The following is a 25,869-nucleotide window of genomic DNA, read 5'->3' as shown; positions in this document are numbered from 1 at the left end:
TCAGAAGTTGCTCATATCAAACGCCATTTCCTTTGTTCATACATGGTTGATACAAGTAAAGAGTACAATGGTATCAGCGCCGTCATCATCATCAAATTTTACAGTGCCCAGCCGCTAGGCTGGTCTGTCTGGAACGAAACCCTCTGCACCGTCTTTTGTCTTCCCACCATCTCCACATTGATCGAATCTCCTCCTATCTTTCGCATTTAGTCCTTTACTCCTTTCAACCACCTTTCTCTTGGTCTAAATCTTCACCTCCCCCCCTCCCCCCGTTCCCTTGTGTCTCATGCATCTTTGTGGGTCTCTTCTTATTCTCCATTTCCTCAATATGTCCATACCTTCTAAACCTCGCTTCCTCTGTGCAATCCGGTAATGGCTTTCTCCTTCACTATTTCCTTGATGCTCTCATTCCTTAACCTGTCCATCTTTGTCATCTAAATACTAGTTATCAAGAATTTCACTTCACTAGCTTGTACATTGCTTCTATCAATCTGAGTCATGTCAGATTCGGATCATAACATGCCTGATATACAATCATTTGCTGTGGGGACCCCTTTGCTCGATATTACGCTTCTAACGCTCTTCGGGGATGATTCTGCTTGTCTCTTCTGCTCATTTATACCTCTGTCCTACCTTGAATCCTCCTTTATGAAACTTCCGAGTTACTTTCTTTCTTCATCTTTCTCAGTCATTTTCCATGAGTTGTTATTGCAGATGTGACCCTCACCTTCTTCGAGGTTGTGATCGTCATTTGACACTTACGCTAAATCTATCTATCTATATCCGAATCCCGCTCCAGCTACTGCCAGATCTGGGTGCTGACGAGTCCTCTCCATTTGGCTCGGTCCTCCCACCACTTTTCTTCCTCCACTTGCTGCCAGGTCACACCTCCTTTCCACAGATATTCTCACTCCCATTTTCCACCGTGTTCTTGGGCGCCCTCTAGGTCTTTTCCCATCCATCTTTAGTTCCTCCATAATTTTGGGGAGTCTCTGCCCATGCATCATTTTAACATGCCCATACCATCTTAATCTCTTTATTTCAATTTCTTCTCTCATACTTTCTTGTTTAAGGTCCTTTCAAATCTCTACATTCCTTACTCTGTCCATTCTTGTTTTTCCCTTAACTACTCAGAGAAATTTCATTTCCCCTGCTTGCAGTCGGCTCCAGTCCCTTTCTGTCATTGTCCATGTTTCTCCACCATAGGTGACAATAGGGAAGTAATAATTCTTATACATAAGGAGTTTTGCTTTTTCTGAAATTTCCTTCTTCCAAATCAGGTGTTTTATTGTTTGGTAGAAATTGCCTCCCTTCTGTAACCTCCTATTAATTTCGTTAGTTATTCTTCCATCCCTAGATATTTCACTCCCTAAATAAATGAAACTTTCTACCGCTTTGAGGGGTTCTCCATTCAAGGTAATATTTCCGTTGATCCGTTTCTCTCTTCCAAATACCATCACTTCACACTTATCTTAATTTATTTTTATCCATATCTGGTACCCGTGGGTACCCGTGGTCTAGGGGTAGCGTCTTTGATTCATAATCAAAACGTGTTCGGTCCCGGGTTCGATCCCCGCCACTGCCTAAATTTTGATAAATAATCAGCATTGGCGGCCGAAGACTTCCGGCATAAGAAGTCAGCCTCATTCTGCCAACGGCCTTCTCAAAGAGGGTGGAGGAGCGGATAGATGTTCAGGGCACTCTCTTGTCCTAGGGGTGGGAAATTGCCCCTAAAGGCGGAAGAATCAGCAATGATCAACGACATGAGGATGCAGAAGGCAATGGAAACCACTACATTAAAGACACGTAACGTGTATCCACAGGACATGTGGCCTGTATTTGAAGCAGTGTCATGATGATCTCTCCATTGGCAAAAGATTCCGGAATAGTCCCCCATTCGGATCTCCGGGAGGGGACTGCCAAGGGGGAGGTTACCATGAGAAAAAGATTGAATAATCAACGAAAGGATAACGTTCTACGAGTCGGGGCGTGGAATGTCAGAAGCTTGAACATGGTAGGAAAACTAGAAAATCTGAAAAATGAAATGCAAAGGCTCAATCTAGATATAGTAGGGGTCAGTGAAGTGAAGTGGAAGGAAGACAAGGGTTTCTGGTCAGATGAGTATCGGGTAATATCAACAGCAGCAGAAAATGGTATAACAGGTGTAGGATTCGTTATGAATAGGAAGGTAGGGCAGAGGGTGTGTTACTGTGAACAGTTCAGTGACCGGGTTGTTCTAACCAGAATCGACAGCAGACCAACACCGACAACGATAGTTCAGGTATACATGCCGACGTCGCAAGCTGAAGATAAACAGATAGAGAAAGTGTATGAGGATATTGAAAGCGTAACGCAGTATGTAAAGGGGGACGAAAATCTAATAGTCATGGGCGACTGGAATGCAGTTGTAGGAGGACTAGAAGAAAAGGTTAGAGGAGAATATGGGCTTGGGACAAGGAATGAAAGAGGAGAAAGACTAATTGAGTTCTGTAACAAGTTTCAGCTAGTAATAGCGAATGCCCTGTTCAAGAATCACAAGAGGAGGAGGTATACTTGGAAAAGGCCGGGAGATACGGGAAGATTTCAATTAGATTACATCATGGACAGACAGAGATTCCGAAATCAGATAATGGATTGTAAGGCGTACCCAGGAGCAGACATAGACTCAGATCACAATATAGTAGTGATGAAGAGTAGGCTGAAGTTTAAGACATTAGTCAGGAAGAATCAATACGCAAAGAAGTGGGATACGGAAGTACTAAGGAATGACGAGATACGTTTGAAGTTCTCTAACGGTATAGATACAGCAATAAGGAATAGCGCAGTAGGCAGTACAGTTGAAGAGGAATGGACATCTCTAAAAAGGGCCATCACAGAAGTTGGGAAGTAAAACATAGGTACAAAGAAGGTAGCTGCGAAGAAACCATGGGTAACAGAAGAAATACTTCAGTTGATGGATGAAAGGAGGAAGTACAAACATGTTCCGGGAAAATCAGGAATACAGAAATACAAGTCGCTGAGGAATGAAATAAATAGGAAGTGCAGGGAAGCTAAGACGAAATGGCTGCAGGAAAAATGTGAAGACATCGAAAAAGATATGATTGTCGGAAGGACAGACTCAGCATACAGGAAAGTCAAAACAACCTTTGGTGACAATAAAAGCAACGGTAGTAACATTAAGAGTGCAACGGGAATTGCACTGTTAAATGCAGAGGAGAGAGCAGATAGGTGGAATGAATACATTGAAAGCCTCTATGAGGGTGAAGATTTGTCTGATGTGATAGAAGAAGAAACAGGAGTCGGTTTAGAAGAGATAGGGGATCCAGTGTTAGAATCGGAATTTAAAACAGCTTTGGAGGACTTACGGTCAAATAAGGCAGAAGGGATAGATAACATTCCATCAGAATTTCTAAAATCATTGGGAGAAGTGGCAACAAAACGACTATTCACGTTGGTGTGTAGAATATATGAGTCTGGCGATATACCATCGGACTTTCGGAAAAACATCATCCACACAATTCCGAAGACGGCAAGAGCTGACAAGTGCGAGAATTATCGCACAATCAGCTTAACAGCTCATGCATCGAAGCTGCTTACAAGAATAATATACAGAAGAATGGAAAAGAAAATTGAGAATGCGCTAGGTGACGATCAGTTTGGCTTTATGAAAAGTAAAGGGACGAGAGAGGCAATTCTGACGTTACGGCTAATAATGGAAGCAAGGCTAAAGAAACATCAAGACTCTTTCATAGGATTTGTCGACCTGGAAAAAGCGTTCGACAATATAAAATGGTGCAAGCTGTTCGAGATTCAGAAAAAAGTAGGGGTAAGCTATAGGGAGAGACGGGTCATATACAATATGTACAACAACCAAGAGGGAATAATAAGAGTCGACGATCAAGAACGAAGTGCTCGTATTAAGAAGGGTGTAAGACAAGGCTGTAGCCTTTCGCCCCTACTCTTCAATCTGTACATCGAGGAAGCAATGATGGAAATAAAAGAAAGGTTCAGGAGTGGAATTAAAATACAAGGTGAAAGGATATCAATGATACGATTCGCTGATGACATTGCTATCCTGAGTGAAAGTGAAGAAGAATTAAATGATCTGCTGAACGGAATGAACAGTCTAATGAGTACACAGTATGGTTTGAGAGTAAATCGGAGAAAGACGAAGGTAATTAGAAGTAGTAGAAATGAGAACAGCGAGAAACTTAACATCAGGATTGATGGTCACGAAGTCAATGAAGTTAAGGAATTCTGCTACCTAGGCAGTAAAATAACCAATGACGGACAGAGCAAGGAGGACATCAAAAGCAGACTCGCTATGGCAAAAAAGGCATTTCTGGCCAAGAGAAGTCTACTAATATCAAATACCGTCCTTAATTTGAGGAAGAAATTTCTGAGTATGTACGTCTGGAGTACAGCATTGTATGGTAGTGAAACATGGACTGTGGGAAAACCGGAACAAAAGATTCGAAGCATTTGAGATGTGGTGCTATAGACGAATGCTGAAAATTAGGTGGACTGATAAGGTAAGGAATGAGGAGGTTCTACGCAGAATCGGAGAGGAAAGGAATATGTGGAAAACACTGATAAGGAGAAGGGACAGGATGATAGGACATCTGCTAAGACATGAGGGAATGACTTCCATGGTACTAGAGGGAGCTGTAGAGGGCAAAAACTGTAGAGGAAGACAGAGATTGGAATACGTCAAGCAAATAATTGAGGACGCATGTTGCAAATGCTACTCTGAGATGAAGAGGTTAGCACAGGAAAGGAATTCGTGGCGGGCCGCATCAAACCAGTCAGTAGACTGATGACCAAAAAAAAAAAATCCATATCGTTTCATTATTTCCTTCCACACATCAAGCTGTAACTGTACATCTACCTCTTTATCACCGCATATTACCACATCATCTGCAAAAATCATCTTTTTGTCTTTTTCTTTCACTATATCTTTAACTGCCCTATTCATTCCCTCCATCACAACATTAAAAAGTGCAGGAGATAGAATACTTCCTTGCTTAAGTCCTTGTCTTATTTCTAAGCATTCAGAGTTCCACAATGGTGTTTAATTCTACAATTGTGTCCTCTGTACATTGTCTTTATCTTCTTCATTTCTTCCCAGAGTCTTTCCCTGTTAACTGAGTCATATGCCGTTTCTATGTCTATAAAAACCATTATCACCCTTTTGTTACACTCCCAACTTTTTTCCATCAGTTGACGGATAGAAAATATCAGGCCGATCGTGCTTCTTCCTTTCCTAAACCCATGCTGTTTTTCACTCAGCTCCTTTTCTATCTTTTCACTTATTCGATTTAGTAAAATTCTTTCAAAAATCTTGGCTGTATGACTCATAAGAGTTATTCCTCTGTAGTTTTTACAAAGTCTTTTATTGCCTTTCTTGAAGATTGGAAAAATGTCTCCTGTTCTCCACTCGTCAGGTGCTGTCATCTCAAATCCTTTTAACATTCGTTGTCATACATGCAACTGCCTCTGCACTTCCATCTAAAATATATTCTTGTTATTGGCTTTGTTTCTTTATTCAGTTTTACATGTTATATTTTGTGTTGTATTTTGCAATGCTGAGTAATCCGTCTCAAAATCCACCCAACTAAACTCACCGTCTGTGTTGTGAAGATCAAGTGAATGTGTCAAAAAGCGTCGACTGTCATTATCTCAGCGAAGAGCTACGCAGTTTTAGTCTCGCAGTCAACTGAATTCGTGCTGAGTCGCTGACTATGTAGTGTAGGTCCGTTGCGGTGTCTCTTACCTTCCTCCCGACACCATGTCCTTGCAGAAGTTCTTTGACTGATCTGTAAGATTAGAAATGACTTGATGTGATAGTAGTTGAGATCCAGCCTCACTTATTATTCTGTAAGGAACATCGATTTATTGTCGAATTCTTGATTAATACATAGAACAAAAAATTACGTTTATTACTTCACTACCATGTTCCCCAGCCTCGAGTCAAAGATATCCTTTTATATTCATGTCTCAGATTCATAACATTGCCACTTATTAATGGTGCCTCGGATTCTTACATATGTTACAGTATTTAACACATATAACACAGTCCATATATGTTACATTTCATAGGCCTCCTCAGGACGAGAGCATAATGAGCTATATATTAATGTTGCACTCCAGCACAAAACAGTACTGAGTTCACGTTTCTATTTTTAACTGGAATGACACATTTTCTTTTCATATGTAGATCACTTTTGTAATGCTAGCGAGTTTTCATAATGTCTGCTTTGATCATCTCTAATCACTCATAACAATGTCATGTAAGAGATTTATACAGCTCTGTATGTTACATTTAATTGTAGTATCAAGTATAATTTATGTATGACTTAATAAGCACTATACACACTATATCTACTGCGACTGTAATTGTAGGTGTTGGTTGTGTAGTGCACAACTATGTTTGATTATAATTCTGAAAGCTGGAATAGACTATCCTGGATTATATCTTACCTCCTCATTTGAGCATGAATCAATGGGAAAACCAGGAAAAGCTTCATCGAGGCCTTCAGCAATGACCATTGCAATGTGTGAAGTGTGTTAAAATATACGATCGATTATACAGTTAGTTAAACACAGAAAACATTAAATAAGAATATAGATTTTTGATGCTGTTTGATTGAGTAGATTATCATTGTCAAATGAAGTTGTTAAAATTTTAAGTGTTCCTCTTGCAGATGAATTTCATAGATAAAAATGTCTTGTCTGGAAGGTACATTGTTAAACGGTATCTGACAGTATAGTTGTTTGAAAAAAAACTAAAATTTACGGGTCATGCATAAAAGTTTTTTGTTACTGTATATCGTTTTATGAAGTTCAGTTCCATTGTACATTTTTTAAGGATGTCATCGGTCTTCTGTCATTGGAACGGTGAATGGTAATGGTGGAGTTGGTGAGATGGAAGGTTGGAATCTGCATCAGATAATAATGCACTCAAGAATGGCGATGGATATGCAGAGCAACATTCCCTCTGGATTGAACAGGAATCTCTGGAATCTTTCCTTGTCTGGATAGCTCCATTGTCAGACAGGGAACAGTCGTAATGCAGTATCAAGCATTTGCAAATGAAATTTGTTAATCTGGGTCTGTAAGAGATGGGTTAGTTCTGCGTAGATTCCATTGTCACTCAATGGATCTGTGGTCCTTAGAGATATGGATTCAGTTTGATTTCCGGATGCTGAATGGTTGATGGACAAGTCGACACGTTACATCCGGAATCCATAGACAGCAAAAAATCTCAGAGTACAGTGCCTTCGTCCGGAATGCGAAAATAATGATTGGTTCAGTCCGAGTTAACGTCCAAAAATTAGAATACACCACTTGTGAAAACTTGATGATCTACAATGACACGACAACACAGTTCAATTCAAGCGAAGCGTTTTGACTTCAATATATGTCACTGATTTAGCGTTCTAACTGATCACATAGTAGTTAAAATAACACAAAATTAGCATTTGCATCATATGATGGCACACTACTATTAAAACAGCATTCAAACTAGTCACTTGCATGAAGCTTATACACATCACTATGTGTTCCTGAACATTATTGCACACAAAATTGCAACACAAAACTGTTCGGTGCAAACACTGAGTCCAAATGTCTTTAGAAAACAGATGGTCCCACATTCATTATTTATTCACGCACATCTTTTCACTATATTACAAATAGACAATAGTACGCTAAACTACAACAGATATTTGCATGATGTACAGCTCTAGTTTTGTATGTACACTCCCATGTCGAAGTCTGCTGACTCTTCCTACAGAGTTAGGTTCCCTTGCAATAAAAAAGGAAACTAAAGAGAACAAATAGCCATAGAAAAAGGATAGACAACTCACCATAGAATAACTGTCTTTCATTTAATAGACAGATATAGAAGGTAAAGAAAGGAATGATATTTGTCGTAATTTGGTAAGAAGTGCATACGCTGTGTGTAGGTTACGTAGGAACAGGTTACGTACAATCTTCACTGACAGATAAACCTTAATGTTACTGACTTCAAATTACGTAGAAAATAAAATAAAAGGGATTCTCTGTAACATTGCTACATGCTCATAAGATTCTATTTACATACTACATATGATAACGTAGTGATCAATGGCATTGCACCATCTGAACTACTGTACATCTCTGCGTTTGTCAGCTTTGACAGGCAGAGAAAGAAAAAAAAAAAGTTGACGCTACCTCAAACTGTTTGCTAAATTTTACTTCTAATGAAAAATATTGCTCACATAGTAAGTCAGTCTCATGAATTGTATCACTTCAAATCACTTTGTGACTAGTAGGATAATGTAACACATGTTGTTGTTGTTGTGGTCTTCAGTCTTGAGACTGGTTTGATGCAGCTCTCCATGCTACTCTATCCTGTGCAAGCTTCTTCATCTCCCAGTACCTACTGCAACCTACATCCTTCTGAATCTGCTTAGTGTATTCATCTCTTGGTCTCCCCCTACGATTTTTACCCTCCACGCTGCCCTCCAATACTAAATTGGTGATCCCTTGATGCCTCAGAACATGTCCTACCAACCGATCCCTTCTTCTGGTCAAGTTGTGCCACAAACTTCTCTTCTCCCCAATCCTATTCAATACTTCCTCATTAGTTATGTGATTTACCCATCTAATCTTCAGCATTCTTCTGTAGCACCACATTTCGAAAGCTTCTATTCTCTTCTTGTCCAAACTATTTACCGTCCATGTTTCACTTCCATACATGGCTACACTCCATACAAATACTTTCAGAAATGACTTCCTGACGCTTAAATCTATACTCGATGTTAACAAATTTCTCTTCTTCAGAAACGCTTTCCTTGCCATTGCCAGTCTACATTTTATATCCTCTCTACTTCGACCATCATCAGTTATTTTGCTCCCCAAATAGCAAAACTCCTTTACTACTTTAAGTGTCTCATTTCCTAATCTAATACCCTCAACATCACCCGACTTAATTCGACTACATTGCTTTTGTTGATGTTCATCTTATATCCTCCCTTCAAGACACCATCCATTCCGTTCAACTGCTCTTCCAAGTCCTTTGCTGTCTCCGACAGAATTACAATGTCATCGGCGAACCTCAAAGTTTTTATTTCTTCTCCATGGATTTTAATACCTACTTCGAATTTTTCTTTTGTTTCCTTTACTGCTTGCTCAATATACAGATTGAATAACATCGGGGAGAGGCTACAACCCTGTCTTACTCCCTTCCCAACCACTGCTTCCCTTTCATGTCCCTCGAATCTTATGACTGCCATCTGGTTTCTGTACAAATTGTAAATAGCCTTTCGCTCCCTGTATTTTACCCCTGCCACCTTCAGAATTTGAAAGAGAGTATTCCAGTCAACATTGTCAAAAGCTTTCTCTAAGTCTACAAATGCTAGAAACGTAGGTTTGCCTTTCCTTAAGCTTTCTTCTAAGATAAGTCGTAAGGTCAGTATTGCCTCACGTGTTCCAGTATTTCTACGGAATCCAAACTGTATGTAACACATACACACCAGGATTCGGTATAGCGACAGTTTCATAAGGCCAGTGGTTGAAAATACTTCTTCAGTTGTAGATTTCTTTTATTATCCCATGACAGGTTTCGGACTGTATAAACCCATCTTCAGGTGTCGTTGCTGTGCTGTGCCCCTGAGCGCCGCGGTGTACGTGTACTAGGTGCAGTGTGCACAGGACAGGGAGCACACCTCGCATAGTACAAATCCACCGGGGTACTTGGGGGCCACACCACAGCTACAACACCTGAAGATGGGTTTATAACAGCCCGAAACTGGTCATGGGATAATAAAAAAAATATTACAACTGAAGCAGTATTTTCAACAACCTGTATAATGCTCAGTTGCGGATGTTCTTCCAACAGGATTGTTTGTAATTTCATAAGGACTGGAGTATGAAAGCTGGGTGTAAGAGATGCCACTTTTTTTTTCGTTTTGAGAAGTGAAGACTTTACCCGCCAGGGTAGCCGAGAGCGCTAATGCGCTGCTTTCTGGACCCAGGTAGGCCTACCGGCCCCGGTTCGAAACCGCCCAGTGGATTAACGATGAGGGCCGGTATGCTGGCCACCCTGGTTTTTAGGCGGTTTTCCACATCCTGCTAGGTGAATACAGGGCTGGACCCCACGTTCCGCCTCAGTTACATGACTCGCAGACATTTGAAAATGTTCGCCCTATTCCATAGCTTACAGTAGACGTAGACAGCTGGGGGTAGCCGGCCGAAGTGGCCGAGCGGTTAAAGGCGCTACAGTCTGGAACCGCACGACCGCTACGGTCGCAGGTTCGAATCCTGCCTCAGGCATGGATGTGTGTGATGTCCTTAGGTTAGTTAGGTTTAAGTAGTTCTACGTTCTAGGGGACTTATGACCACAGCAGTTGAGTCCCATAGTGCTCAGAGCCATTTTTTTTTAGCTGGGGTAAATTCATTCTGTCCCGGGGGTTTGGGGTGGCGGCAGGAAGGGCATCCAGCCATTCTCTGCAACTAACACTGCCTATTCAATAGTAACACGGCCGACCCTGTGTGACCCAGGACAAAGGCCTCCAGAAATAAATAAAAAAGAAATGAAGACTTTGGGTGACATTTCAACAACACCTTTGTGCCCACGAGGTATTTCTACATCCTTTTAAATTGTTGGTTGAAGTACTTCTTTCTTTGTTGAGCTTTAAATTTTTAAATTTTTTAATTTTAAATTTTGTCTGATCTTGTTGACCTATGAATATCTTCTCCATCTCTATCCCATAAAGTTGGTAGCTTTGGCAGACAATAATACCAGTGGCTTCCCAAAGAGTGGAATGTAATTGCCGACAAGTTTGTTAATTATGGAATAAGTGTACAGTTTTATGTACTTTGCAAATAGCTAATAAAATCCAGTTATGTATTTTACATTTTCTCTGGCGCTAGGCAAAGAACCCATAACACTGACATTAACGACTTAATCTTCTTGTGTGATGATGGAGTGCAAAAATCCCCTAGCGCCATGGTTCGAACTACTATGTGATCAGTCAGAATGCTAAATCAACGTCATACCGGGTGATCAAAAAGTCAGTATAAATTTGAAAACTGAATAAATCACGGAATAATGTAGATACAGAGGTACAAATTGACACACATGCTTGGAATGACATGAAGTTTTATTACAACCAAAAAAAAAAATACAAAAGTTCAAAAAATGTCCGACAGATGGCGCTTCATCTAATCAGAATAGCAATAGTTAGCATAACAAAGTAAGACAAAGCAAAGATGATGTTCTTTACAGGAAATGCTCAATATGTCCACCATCATTCCTTAACAATAGCTGTAGTCGAGGAATAATGTTGTGGACAGCACTGTAAAGCATGACCGGAGTTATGGTGAGGCGTTGGCGTCGGATGTTGTCTTTCAGCATCCCTAGAGATGTCGGTCGATCACGATACACTTGCGACGTCAGGTAACCCCAAAGCCAAAAATCGCACGGACTGAGGTCTGGGGACCTGGGAGGCCAAGCATGACGAAAGTGGCGGCTGAGCACACGATCATCACCACACGACGCGCGCAAGAGATCTTTCACGCGTCTAGCAACATGGGGTGGAGCGCCATCCTGCATAAACATCGTACGTTCCAGCAGGTGTTTATCAGCCAGGCTGGGGATGATGCGATTCTGTAACATACCGGCGTACCTCTCACCCGTCACGGTAGCTGTTACAAAACCAGAATCACGCATTTCCTCGAAGGAAAAAGGCCCGATAACGGTAGATGTGGTAAATCCAACCCATACCGTGACTTTCTCGTCGTGCAATGGAGTTTTCACGACAGTTCTAGAATTTTCGGTAGCCCAAATTTTGCATTTGTGGGCGTTGACAGACCCTCGGAGCGTGAAATGAGCTTCGTCGGTCCACAACACGTTACTCAACCAATCGTCATCTTCCGCCATCTTTTGAAACGCCCACACCGCAAATGCCCTCCGCCTCACTAAATCGCCAGGTAACAGTTCATGATGCCGATGGATTTTGTACGGATAGCATCGGAGGGTACGTCTCAGTGCCAACCGAACAGTAGTGTATGGAATGCCGGTGCGACGTGCGACTGCACGAGCGCTGACTTCCCCGTGCATAGACGAACCCGGTACAGTTCTTCCTGAACTGTCTCAGCAGCATTACGCCTTGTGCTCGGTCGGCCACTACGGGGTCTAACGTCTAAACAACCCGTGGCTTCGAACTTCGAAATCATTCTCGCCACAGCTGCATTTGTCAACGGACCTTTACCCGTTCGAATCACCTTCCTATGGCGATAGGATCGTAACACTCAACTAGCACATTCCCCATTCTAATAATACAGCTTCACTAGAAGCGCCGTTTCAGGTAACGTCAACATGCTGCGACTGCTGGCGCATCTGATTCTCTCTCTGCGCAATCACTGACGTTTTGCTGTCCAGCGCCATCTGTCGGACATTTTGCGAACTTTGTTTTTTTTTTTTGTTCTAATAAAACCCCATGTCATTCCAAGCATGTGTGTCAATTTTTACCTCTCTATCAACATTATTCCGTGGTTTATTAAGTTTTCAAATTTATACTGACTTTTTGATCACCTGGTATATAGAAGTCAAATCGCTTCGCTTGAATTGAACTGCGTTGTCATGCCATTGTAGATCATTAAATTTTGACAAGTGGTGTATTCTGATTTTTGGACGTCAACTCAGACTGAAGCAGTCATTATTTTTCGCATTCCGGACGAAGGCACTGTACTCTGAGATATTTCTCCCAACTGAAATTTCCACAGTAGATGCTGCACGATTCTCTGGAGATTTGGTATGTGACAATACCTTCCAATCTTCTTTGTGTACAGAAAGATTTCACAAAGACCCTATACTATACAGGGTATCCCATTTACCTTGACCACCCTAAAAAGCTATTTGTCCAGATGCAAATTACAAAATGTTTCAAGCAAACGTTCTTTAGCCGTCAGGGGGACATCAATCAGCATGATTGCTTTCGTTGTAGCTTTGTTTTTTTACAAAAATATGAACAGTGTTATGATTTTTTTTAAAATGGAACGCTGTATTTTTTATTCGGTAATTCATTTCCTCTCCTAAGGACCTGTTCAAAAGTGTATCACAGTCTACCATTCATTGAAACACAACGTTATTAATTACATAACACAATACTGATGTTGACGTTCCGAGCGCTTAGTGCAGGTACTCGGAGAAATGGAACACGTCCACGTGCTGACGTTGACAGAGGACAAATGTAAACCATCATTCTGTCAACCATAGCCAGTTGAAGAGTTGTGTGAGCAGAATGTACACCAACGAAGAGAAGGTAGATATGCTACTCATCTGTGGGGGATGTAAGTTATCAGAACAGTAATTGCAACACTGTTTTCTTATGTACAGGTACATTTACTGCACTAGTTTAGTCTTTTTAAATACTGTTGTGTATAGTAGGCATACAGTAAAGGCTGTCCTTCCTACAAACTGCGTCGACATAACGTTTCTTTTATTGTTGTTGTCCAATGTAGGCGAAATGCTACCCAGGCAGCGGAACTGTACAGAGAGCAATATCCTGACAGGAACCCACCTTCCCGACGGATGTTTTCTTGTCTTGTTGCGACGCTTCAGGAAACGGCAAGTTTCAACCCACGACAACGCACTCGCACAGACGAAGCTGCCAAAGTTACTGTCCTCGCTTGCGTTACTATGAATCCACATGTGAGCACACGACAGCTTGAACGCGATTCCTAAAACTAGTGTATATCGTATTCTTACACGTCACCGGTTCCATCCTTACTTTGTACACCTACATCAAGAATTGCATGGGAATGATTTCCAGAATCGTGTGCAGTTCTGTCAATGGCCACAGCAGCAAATCCTCGCCAACCCGAACTTCTTCTCCCATGTTCTATTTACCGATGAATTTTCCTTCTCAAACAAAGGACAGGTAAATACAAGGGACTTGCATTATTGGTCCAGCGACAACCCACGATAGCTTAGACGAGGTGAACATCAGCGTCAATGGATAGTTAATATCTGGTGTCGGATGCTTGGTACTACAGTTATTGGCCCTTATTTCCTCAATGGTAGTCTAAACAGCACAGCGTATGCCAACTTCCTCAGACGAATTCTTCTTCCTCTTCTGGATGAAGTGCCGCTAAGAACCAGAATGCTTATGTGGTATCAACACGATGGATGTCCAGAACATAACGCCTTGCGTGCACGTCGTGTTCTGAACCGAAGGTATCCTGCCAGATGGATTGGTCGAGGAGGAACAGTTACTTGGTCTGCTAGGTCTCCTGATTAAATCCTCTGGATTTTTTTATTTGGGGATGCATTAAAGACGTTGTCTATCGCGATATTCCGACAACTCCAGAGGGCATGCGGGAACGTATCGTGCTTACTTGTAATTCTCTTCAGCAGGCAACACTGAAAGCAGTAAATAATTCTTTCATGCAACGAGTGCACCAGTGTATCGGTGTCCAGGGTCACCACTTTGAGCACCTTTGAATGTTCTACTCATGGGCAATGGTACAGGAGAGTCAAATTCAATTTTGTGTTATGTTTTACTTGGTTTTCATCTGTTTTCTGACAACTCCAGCAAGTGGACAAGTTTGTGATCCCGGGCTCAAAGTCAATGTTGTGTTATGTACTTAATGACGTTGTGTTTCAGTGAATGGTACACTGTGATACATTTTTGAATAGGTCTTTCGGAGAGGAAATGAGTTACCGAATAAAAAATACAGAGTGCCATTTAAAAAAGTCATACCACTGTTCATATCTTTGTAGAACACAAAGCCACAACGAAGGCAATCATGCTGATTGATGTCCCCCTGATGGCTAAAGACCATATGCTTGAAACATTTTGCAATTTGCATCTCGACAAACAGTTATTTAGGGTGGTCAAGATAAATGGGACACCCTATATATATATATATATATATATATATATATATATATATATATATATATACCAAATTAACTTTTAACATACTCATCCGGAATGCAAACACACCGATGTTCTGTATGAGGACTCCTCCAGTGTAATAATGCATCACTGTGCAATCTTTGGTTTGCAGCTTGTTTTAAATTGTTGGATGATAACATTCCACTGTGAATATGTCATGTTCTTACACATTCTGAGACAGTATCTACGTTTCTCATTATCCTTCATAAGCAAAAATTTAGACTCTGACGTCTGTTCCTCATCCCAAGTAGTGTCTTTCAATCCTTTTGGGAGTCTTGACATTGCATCTGCAATGATATTTTCCTAGCCGTGCACGTATGTGATCTTGAAACGATATCCTTGCAAAACAAGTATCTACCTGGCTGAGTGTGGATCAAGAAATTTACAGGCACACAAAAAGCTCAGTGCTTCGTGATCATAGAATACTTGGATATAATATAAGATAATAATGAAACTTACTAAATTGTCATAGAACTGCCAGTGCTTCTAGCTCTGTAGTAGTGCACAAACGTTCACAGTTCGCAAGAGGTCAGCTGGCAAATGCTATGCACACAAGACGAGTGATCCATTAACTAATTGAACCTGGAGCAGGAATGATCCTAATCCATATGATGACACATCAATCATTACTCCAAAATGTAGCGCCATATCTGGGTGGTGTAATATTTGCACGTTGACTCAGGCAGTTTTGGTTTTGTCAAATGCCAACTGACAATCATGAGTCTACATCTACATCCATTGCCATGACAATTTTTTCTTCAAAAACAACTACGTCTCAGAGTTTAAGGCTTGAGTGGGAACAATGTAGAACAAAGCAAATTCCAAAAATCCTTTTAATTGATTTCTATATGGCATTGATCTTTTTAGCTGGCAAAATGCCATAAGAAAAAAATTAACCGATCCATGAAGTTAATCTCTATGAGGGCAAACTTTGACTTGTTTTAGTTGGTAGCAACATATGGATATTTTGCAGTGTGTGTTAAGACAATACCAGCATTCTGACGTTACTGCCAAGTTTGGGTTGCAATTAACTTTTCATCTATTAACAGCATTACTAAATCACATAACTCATGACCCATGACCGTGTCTAGTGCAGAAATAAAGACACCAGAGCTAACATTAAGGCCAAATGGTAAATGTTAACTGCACCCTGATTGGATAAATGCAGTGTATTTTCTTTAGTCCAAATGTAAAAGTTCTTATGAAATGTACTTGTAATAATTTTAACACCACGCAATTGTTGAATGAACTCTTCAATGTTTGGAGGTCTTGTCCTCACAGGAATAATGACTTTATTTGTATCCCTCAAACACTTCCGTCTGATTTTTTACCATCAGTAATGGACTACAATATTGACTATCTGATGGGTCTGTAATGCCCTAGATAAGCATTCGCTTGATTTCAGAGTTGGTGGCAGAGCTTAGCGCCCTGGGGATGCAGCAGTACCTGTGATAGTAAGTTTTGTGCGGTGTCACAGTTAGAAGGCATTGTTTTTATTAAACCTGGATTGTTATCGAATCCAGTAGCACAATACTGTAGTAACTGTCGTATCTACATGTATACTCCGCTAGCCACCTATAGTGCGCATCATTTACGACGGCGGCCGAGTTTACGTTCGTTCTGCGCATCTGACGTCACGGAACACAGTCAGCCAATGAACAGAGAACGACGTTGCCAGAGCTCGATTGCAGTGCAGAGCACGGACGAGTGTCTTCAGTTTTAGAAAAAATAAAGTAATTGAACAAAAGCAATGTCTTGATAGCAGACTTTCTTTTACAAAAAGTTTGGAAAAAGCATTCTTTATACCAATTGCTTCATATTATATTGATTAATTAAACCAAACAAGCAATAAGCCTCCTAATTCAGGCTTTTTCGCAATAAAGAACAGCGGTTATTGTATATTTCCTATTGTACTTCAACGAAACGTCAGTCCTACCAACAGTGTTTGTCGGTATTTTGTGTGGTGTTTTTACAGGCCTCCAGGAGTTCCATTGAATGACGAGCTGTGTTAGCGTAATGGTTAAGGTGTTAGCCGGCACGGTAGCTCAGTGTGTTTGGCCAGAGGGTTAGCAGCCCTCTGTAACAAAAAAACTGAGCTAATCGATCAACAACGAGCGTAAACGGATGTCTTACGACGTCCGCCCGAGCAGATGCAACGAACAAAAGCGAGCAAAATATATATATAAAAAAAAGGTGTTTGGCTGCCAAGTGCAAGGTTCAGAGTTCAAACTTTGTTCAGTACTTAATATTTTCTTTATTTAAAAACAATATCGAAGTGTATAAAGTCACGAATTTTATGCGTTTGTGTGTAATTTTTTGAAATTTCTAGTGCTTTATCTCTTCATTATAATCATAATAAGTTTTCGGTTTTTCTAATTTTGTCCTCCAATATTTCTTTTCACAGCAATTAAAAACAATGAAAAGGCACACATCCAACATTCATGCTATCTGTTTTGTTTGTATATCTTCTCTTCCGCAGTCACAGTTTTACTATTCATATTGAGATATAATCTTTTGCGATAGTATTAAAAGTATTATGTAGAGCAGAATTTCGGTGGGTTGACTGATTAAGGAGAGGGGACCAAACAGCGAGGTCATCGGTCCCATAGGATTAGGTAGAGGTTGGGGAAGGAAGTCGACCGTGCCCTTTCAAAGGAACCATCCTGGCATTTGCCTGAAGCGATTTAGGGGAATCACAGAGAACCTAATCAGGATGGCTGGATGCAGGTTTGAACGTCGTCCTCCCGAATGCGAGTCCACTGTGCCAACCACTGCGCCACCTCGTTCAGCAGTATTTTAGTTATATGAGTACAAATATTTAAATTTTCTCATCTAAACGTTTTCAATTGCTTGTTAAATTTGAAACTTCCTGGCAGATTAAAATTGTGTGCCGGACCGAGACTCGAACTCAGGACCTATGCCTTTCGTGGGCAAGTGCTCTACCAACTGAGCTACCCAAGCACGACTCACGCCCCGTCCTCACAGCTTTACTTCTGCCAGTACCTCGTCTCCTACCTTCCAAACTTTACAGAAGCTCTCCTGCGAACCCTGCAGAACTAGCTCTCCTGAAAGAAAGGGTATTGCGGAGACATGGCTTAGCCACAACCTGGGGGATGTTTCCAGAATGAGATTTTCACTCTGCAGCGGAGTGTGCGCTGATATGAAACTTCCTGGCAGATTAAAACTGTGTGCCGGACCGAGACTCGAACTCGGGACGAGATACTGGCAGAAGTAAAGCTGTGAGGACGGGGCGTGAGTCGTGCTTGGGTAGCTCAGTTGGAGGCCGGCACGGTAGCTCAGCGTGTTCGGTCAGAGGGTTAGCAGCCCTCTGTAATAAAAAAAAACTGAGCTAATCTATCAACAACGAACTTAAACGGATGTCTTACGACGTCCGCCCCGAGCAGATTCAACGAACGTAAACGAACAAAATGAGATTTAAAAAAAAAAAAAAATAAAGTTGGTAGAGCACTTGCCCGCGAAAGGCAAAGGTCCCGAGTTCGAGTCTCGGTCCGTCACACAGTTTTAATCTGCCAGGAAGTTTCATATCAGCGCACACTCCGCTGCAGAGTGAAAATCTCATTCTGGAAGCTTTTTAAATTTTTTTAAAACTCTAAAATAATTTTAGGAAATTATCAAATCAGTAGATGTTTCACGGGTTTATTCCTTCTGGATTTTTTGTTATACAGATGTTTCTCCTGAAGATGATGTCATGAAATCGGTAGTGATCTAAAAGTAAAGGACTAAATACAGCTGAATCGATTTATTGCTACCCATGATGATTACTCATAGCTGTCGTTGCCCTACCTAGAAGGTGGTCTGCAGAATATCATTTGATTTGTTTTCATCAGCTATGTAATGATCACAGTGTGATGATGATGGTGATGATGATGATGTTGTTTGGTTTGTGGAGTGCTCGACTGCGCGGTCATCAGCGCCCCTACAAAGTCCCAATTTTTACGCAGTCCAATTAGCGACTCTCACGAATGATAATTATGGCGATGAAAAGATGAGAACAACACAAACACCCAGTCCCCAGTCAGAGAAAATCCCCAAAGTGGCCGGGAATCGAACCCTGGACCCCGTGATTCAGAGGCAGGAACGCTAGCCACTTTTTTTATGTAATTTTAATGTTCCAAAAGAAAAATCATATATAAAAAAGAAGGAAAAGAAATATAGGACTGAAGTGACATCCTCGTCACTTCACTGGGAGTACATCCCATCCCTCGAAACAACGTAAACCTGGGACTCCCCACCGCTTCGGGGGGTTATGAAACATGCTGCCTAGAAAGTTCGCAAAATTCGTTTTATATTTAGAGTGGCGTCGGATGATTTCGTGTTCTAGTAGATAATGCCAATAGTCCATGCCCGATATCAATGTCCGCGAGAGCACGTAGTGTCCTCCAATCCATCGGATTGCCGAAGTTTTTTGTGAGGGGAAAAATACAGCGTCAGGCAAAAATAAAGCGTCCGTCGTGATCGTTGATTCGTCGGTGCGTCTGAGGAGGGCCATGATGCGTTGCGTCAGCCGCCAAACATCCTTTGCCTCACCGCACTGCAGAGAATGTTCGTCGGTGCCCTGCATGCCATATATAAGGCAGAGCGGGGAATCTACCATGCGAACGTCGTACAATCGTTGGCGGTTGACTGTCTTGCGGTTGATTAGTGTATACCATGACGATCGCGCTGCTGTGGTGAGGAGAGGTGTATGGACAGCTCGCCAAATCTGTCGCCAGTCTCGCGTTGGGTATTTAAGTTCGACAACATTGCTGCCATGATGACGCCGCAAGTATCGATATCTCTCATGGGTAGTGGGGATTCTTGTAGAAGGTATCTGTAACTGAACATAACTAAAATCAACAAAAAATCGCGCGACGTGAGAAAAAGAGGACGAGATTGTGCCTACCGACACCGGTGGGTCAAAGGACGTGGGAAGTAGCACATCCAGAATGGCCGACGTGATGGCGTGTTGCCGTTGGTTCCAAGTGCGTAGCGTCGCCCGCAGGTATAGAGCTAGAGCCTTGTTTCGCACATCCGTGAGGTTAAGTCCTCCAGCATGGTGTGGGAGAGTTAAAGTCTTGTATTTGACCGTAAACAACATTCCTTGGCTCACATAGTATCCAAAGGCCGCCATCAATCTGTCAGCAATACCATGTGGCATTGGCAGTACCTGTGCCAGGTGCGGCAGTCGCGAGGCCAGGTGAACATTAGTGTAGGCCACCCTTTGGAGCAGGTCGTGCGTTCGGAGTGAATTGTTGCGTATGTGCAGTCGGACGTTCTGGAGGAGACGTCGATAGCTCGCCGCCGCTGATTGCCGTAGCGATCGGGTGAACGATACACCTAAGCATCGCAAGATGTCCACCGTCGTAAACGGACTGTGCAGATCGTCCAGCCCTCGACCGATGTGCATGATCTTGCTTTTATTCATGTTGACCCTGCTTCCCGCAGCTACTCCGTACGTAGTAAGAAGGGTAACCACCTGACTTACTTCGTTCTCCGACCGGACGAGTATCTCAGCCACTAGACCACGAGCTGTGGACTGATAACAGTGTGAATAGTTCAAGGTGTGATGTGATTGTTGCAGGTACCACGTGGTCTCAGGAACTGGTGTGGCTGCTCATGAACGACCTGGACTTCGACCAGGCGAAGACAGTACCGCTAATCGACAGATTTCCTTTCCTGGAGTAAGTCTAACACCAGACAAACGAGCGTAGCCGAAAATGAAGCGAGTGAATTTCGCTCAGACGTCACCGTGACATTTTCAGGGCGTCGGCGATCATCCCTCAGGCAGTGAAGAAGCCGCCGCACTCGCTGGACGTGGTCGGGGGCATGAAGTCGCCGAGACTCATCAAGTGCCACCTGCCCGTCGAGCTGCTGCCCAAGCAGGTCTGGTCGGTCAAGCCCAAGGTACGGCTCATCAGCGTGGTTATAATTAAACACGTTATAACTCGGAAACTAATTGCCGCATGGGTACCAAACTTGGCAGCATTAATGTCAAGGACATGGGGAAGACAAAAAATGCAGAATCAATTCAATTGAAACACTTTTAATATGCTGCTCCGGTACATCATACCATTACGTACCGGGACCATTACTGCTACAAAGGGAGGTCAATATGGCGCCCATCAGAACAGTCTGAAAGCGCAGGATTGCATTCAGCACGGCAGAACGAAGTTTGTCCGTATGTGTGTTGGCTACCTCTTTTGATATGCTGCGTTTCAGATCAGCACATTGGTGAATGAAATTACAATGAAATGAACACCCTTAGCTGCTTACAGCCGTTGACATACGCCAGCGTGGACAGATGAAAATGAGTGCCCCGACCGGGACTCGAACCCGGGATCTCCTGCTTACATGGCAGACGCTATATCCATCTGAGCCACCGAGGACACAGAGGATGGCGCGACTGCAGCGATTTATCTCTGGCACGCCTCCCGCGAAACCCATATTCTCAACGTATTGTCCCGCACTACATTCGTAGTGCCCCCGCCAATTATATTCAATACTCGCGGCGCGTTGCCGATTCCCGTAAGAGTTCGGGAGATCCCGGGTTCGAGTCCCGATCGCGGCACACATTTTCATCTGTCCCTGTTGACGTATGTCAACGCCCGTAAGCAGCTAAGGGTGTTCATTTCATTGTAATTTCAATTTAACCAGCTGCATGGTCACCGATGGTATCTGTTCTTTCTGACATGTCCGAAAGAACAGATACCACCTCAGTATACATTTGTGAATGTTCCCTGGTAAACCCTGTCCTTCAGATAGCCCCACAACCGGAAAGAACAGAGAGTGAGATCAGGTGATCGTGCCCACCAAGCATTTGGAAACGATCGGCTGATAATTCTATCGTTTGCAATGTGTTTCTGAGGAGCAGGTGAACTACACGAGCGATGTGCCGTGGGGACCCATCTTGCATTAAAACTGTTGACTTTAATGCGTCTCTCTCCTTTAGGGCTTGTATGACATGCTGGCGAAGCATGTCGCAGTAATGCTGGCCAGTCACACTGCACGTCTTTGGTTCTTGAGCGCCAACCTGTTCAAGAAAGATTGGGCCAAAGACGAACATAGCTGCGAAGGCACACCATACAGTGACATGTTCACAGTACACTGGAACTTCATGCACAGTGACTGGAGGTGAAGATCCCCTCACTTGGCAATTCTGTGTGCTCGCCTCACCCGTCAGAGAAAAATGAGCTTCGTCTGTCCATAGGATGGTCCTGGGCCAGCCCTCGTCAATTTCAATCCTTGTGAGAAACTTGTAACCTCCCCACAAAAAATAATATAATGAATATTATTGGGTTAATGATTCTAATTTAAGTGTAACGTCCCCACAAAATTCATTCCTTTCACATTTGTAACCTCCCTACAGAAATTCATTCACATTTAACCTCCACACAAAATTTGTTTCCCATTTAATGTAAGCTCGAAACAGAAAAATTCCTAAACCTCGTAATAAAAAATAAATTCAGTAACCTGGTAGAATTTGGACGACAGCAGCGCTGCGTCATGGCCCTGTAAGATCATTCTGAATAAAAAAGGAAAAATTCTTACCTCAATAAAAACGGCGAATATATCTGCTCTTATATAAAATTTTTCCGGGACAGCTCTGTGCAATGCTGCCCGATAGATTTGTCATTTTATGAAAGGAAGCAACTGATTTTTCTTTTGCAACAATAGGAATGATCATGGATTGAAGAAATTAGTAAATTCTTTAAATTGAAATGAATGTTTTTTTAGAAATTTCTTTATATCACGAAGATTATTATTAGGACATTTTTAAAAGATTTACATGGGATTTCACATAACATTACTAGATATGCGCGAGGCTGCTTTTTACCTTATACAATAATACTCAGGCTTCGGCATCGCTGCACCGCGACCGGCCCAGTCAACATGATACACCAGACAGGACTGACAAGCGCAGACAGGCGACTGCTCGCTAGCAACAACTTACTGCTACTGCTACACAGTTCGTACTGCAGTCAACACTGCTCTTTGGTGTCAGATTCTCTTATAGCTTACATATCGCAGGCAGCACATACCTCTTACAAACTGGAGAGCAAAATCAACACGTCGTTGTGTGTCCTGAGGTGCAAGCTGCTGTACGATGTGGATCCTTTACAGATACCACTTGAGAATCGTTCGAAGCACCTTCCGTACAGTGGACCACGGGATATTCAACTGTCGTGACACAGCACGAGCACTGCGTAACGATCGGGAATTGCGCGCAGCGTTGTCTGCCATAGCAACAGCGATTTTATCAACCACCTCTTCCCGGAGCGACGGCAAGTTCACCAGTTGATTCAAACTTCTTCATAATGCTCCGCATAGCAGGTGGAGAAAGAGGACCCTTCTGTCATCCTTCCAGCCGGTGATATTCTCGAAGTGCAGTTGCAGCATTGCTGTCGTTTTGGCAATAGAGCTTCACCAATAATGCCCTGTTCGTTTTGTCCAAGCTCGTGTTGACACGTCAACAAGTGCACTGGGACAGGCCAGGTGTGTGAGACGATGAATCACGGCAGCTGGTGGCCATAACTGGAACTGGGCGGTGGCGCTGTGATGCATGGAAATCATGCACCCCATACTCTGGACATTATTGCTGGCAGGTTTAGTACTCGTACGGTAATTAGTTTCCGTGTTATATCGTGTTAAACAGGGAAAGTTTAATTATAACCAAATCTACACAAATACTCGGAAAACGGTCTACACTGCGAGGAGGAGGGTTCATCCTACCAATAACATCGATAATGATCGAAGCAGACGAATGAATTAAAATTTGTGCTGCGGCCGAGACTTTTGTTTGCTAAAGAGAAATGATAACCATTACACTACCACAGCCCGATGGTCAACATTGCTGCAGCAACTACCTAAGCCGAGCGCCCTCCCCAACACAAACTTCAATTCATTTTTCCCTTATGTATTGTCACTGCTGCCAGGGCTCTCCGATATTGACAGTATAATGGTCGCCTAGTCGTAGATATTGCTATAATCGCACTACTTCACACCCATTTACGGAGCTTGTTAGCACTTGATGTTAGGTTGGCGCCATTAAAATTAATTGTGGTAATCGCTGCTGCTTGCTGGATCGCAGCTGTGTCTCGATGCTAATGCTCGCTCAATATCTGGTTGTCTAGGGGTAAAAAGATGAGGTTCCGTGTTTTTGATGTGTTTTTGGTGGTAAATAATGAGCGAAACCAACAAATGTTTAAACTTCAAATATTTATTACTCTGGTGGCCATCTTAATTCCACTGTCGGCCAAAGACAATGACACAACACAAAGTAGCACTTCTTTTACATTTTCTTTGCAATGTTTATCCACCTCGAACAATAACACACATACACTTTACCAAAGTCACATTCAGACTCCGCTCCCGACCCTTCTTGCTACTTGTATTTATAGCCTTGTCAAAGAACTACTAAAAAAAGATATAGTTTATAAGTCACACGTTCATCTGTTATCGTAAGTTGTGCAGAAAAGTTATTAATTTGCATCGAGTGACATAATTTAACATGTTATTAAAATGACAGACAGATTTGTTGACTTGACAGAATAATTCTTTGTTACAAAGAGGCCGTTTTTTAGAAGTTTGTCAATTGACTTCTCTAATTTGCATAAATAAGTAAATGACATGAATTATTAAGAATTACATTGGTTTTCGTCTAAAATAGGAGTGTTTACGTGAATACTGAGTGAAAACGGTCCTAGTGAACAAATAGGTTTCACTGGGTGATTTTTATTTAAGGAGATCCAAAATACGTAAGTTGTCCACTATTTTTCGCACTTCATGTTAATTATTTAAGATGAACTTAGTGTTTTTACATGATGACATTTGCTGTATCAGTGATATTAACTTTTGTGTGGGTCAGTTATTCAGTATAATTTAATGGGTTGACTGTTTATGGAGACATGTTATGCAAGCATTGTTTACATACACAATAACTTTTCTATAATCATGAATACTCGTTAAACTGGTTGAATTTGGAGGGCATCGCATACTTCGGTAAAGTAAAGCCTTTAATAGGTTCCGTTACAACAAGCATCCCAGCATTGGACGTAATGGGTCTTCCTTGTACCATTGGTGATCTTATAGATCTTATAATTATTATCGTAGATAATAAAAAGAGATTTAAATGTCTCAGGGTAACATATAACTATTAGATCTATAATAACATCGATGTTCTTTCCTATTTCATTCGCATATTGACCGAGGGAAAATTGCTCTCTGTGCACTAGCTGATCAAAAGTATCGGGACACCCCTATGTAACACGGAATGGGCCAGTAGATGTCACGAGATATGGACTCTCAAGTACAGGGGGGCGCAGTTCGAAGCAGCCCGCTTCCACTTTGAATACAGATGCAATATTTCGACTTCTGGAATAAACAGCTATAACAATGGACGGTTTCGTGCAATAATCGATTGTTAGCATTCTTCTGGCAGCATTTCAGTTTATTTCATCAGTGAAGTTAGATGTTTCACTTAGCGGTGTACAAAACGACTTTCTCGGCAGAAGAAAGAATGGAAATTGTGGAAGCATATGTGAAAATAGGTTCGATTAAGGAAACTCGTGAAATTTTTGGGGTCAAGTATCCGGATACAGGAATGCCAGCAAAGAAAGCAGTTCGGAGTCTGTATAAAAACTGGCGCACCTACGGATCTGTGTAAAACGTAAAACGACAAAGAATTTCTTCATCTCTGTTGATCCATCATCGACAGGGGACATCGGTTAGTTAAGTAACTGTCAATATCAATTAAATATTCCAACATCCGCGTAAATGAGATGTTATTTTATTTCATTTTGAAGGCTACCAGTTTTGGCATTCCGCTATGCCATCAGCAGGTCCCATATGCATCTCTCCACATCAACGATGCCATAAATCCCTGGAGGTTGTGAATTCAATCCTTTCAGTAGTGCTTCATTCG

The 25,869-nt window shown here is 42.0% G+C and overlaps 1 protein-coding gene across 1 annotated transcript in view; it reads left to right on the top strand.

Annotated features, from left to right (window-relative positions):
* The window catches only part of LOC126106666 (luciferin sulfotransferase-like), a 122,412-nt gene that overhangs the window by 30,188 nt on the left and 66,355 nt on the right, over positions 1-25,869 (top strand). The window contains exons 3-4 of the mRNA XM_049913030.1: positions 20,530-20,629; positions 20,711-20,852. Coding sequence (XP_049768987.1) covers positions 20,530-20,629; positions 20,711-20,852 — 242 coding nt within the window. The remainder of the gene's footprint in view (positions 1-20,529; positions 20,630-20,710; positions 20,853-25,869) is intronic.

Source organism: Schistocerca cancellata, chromosome 10 (genome assembly GCF_023864275.1).
Source record: "Schistocerca cancellata isolate TAMUIC-IGC-003103 chromosome 10, iqSchCanc2.1, whole genome shotgun sequence".
In the NCBI taxonomy this organism is placed as follows: domain Eukaryota; kingdom Metazoa; phylum Arthropoda; class Insecta; order Orthoptera; family Acrididae; genus Schistocerca; species Schistocerca cancellata.
Note: the sequence above shows the minus strand (reverse complement) of the source record. Positions and strands in the feature narration are given on the sequence as shown.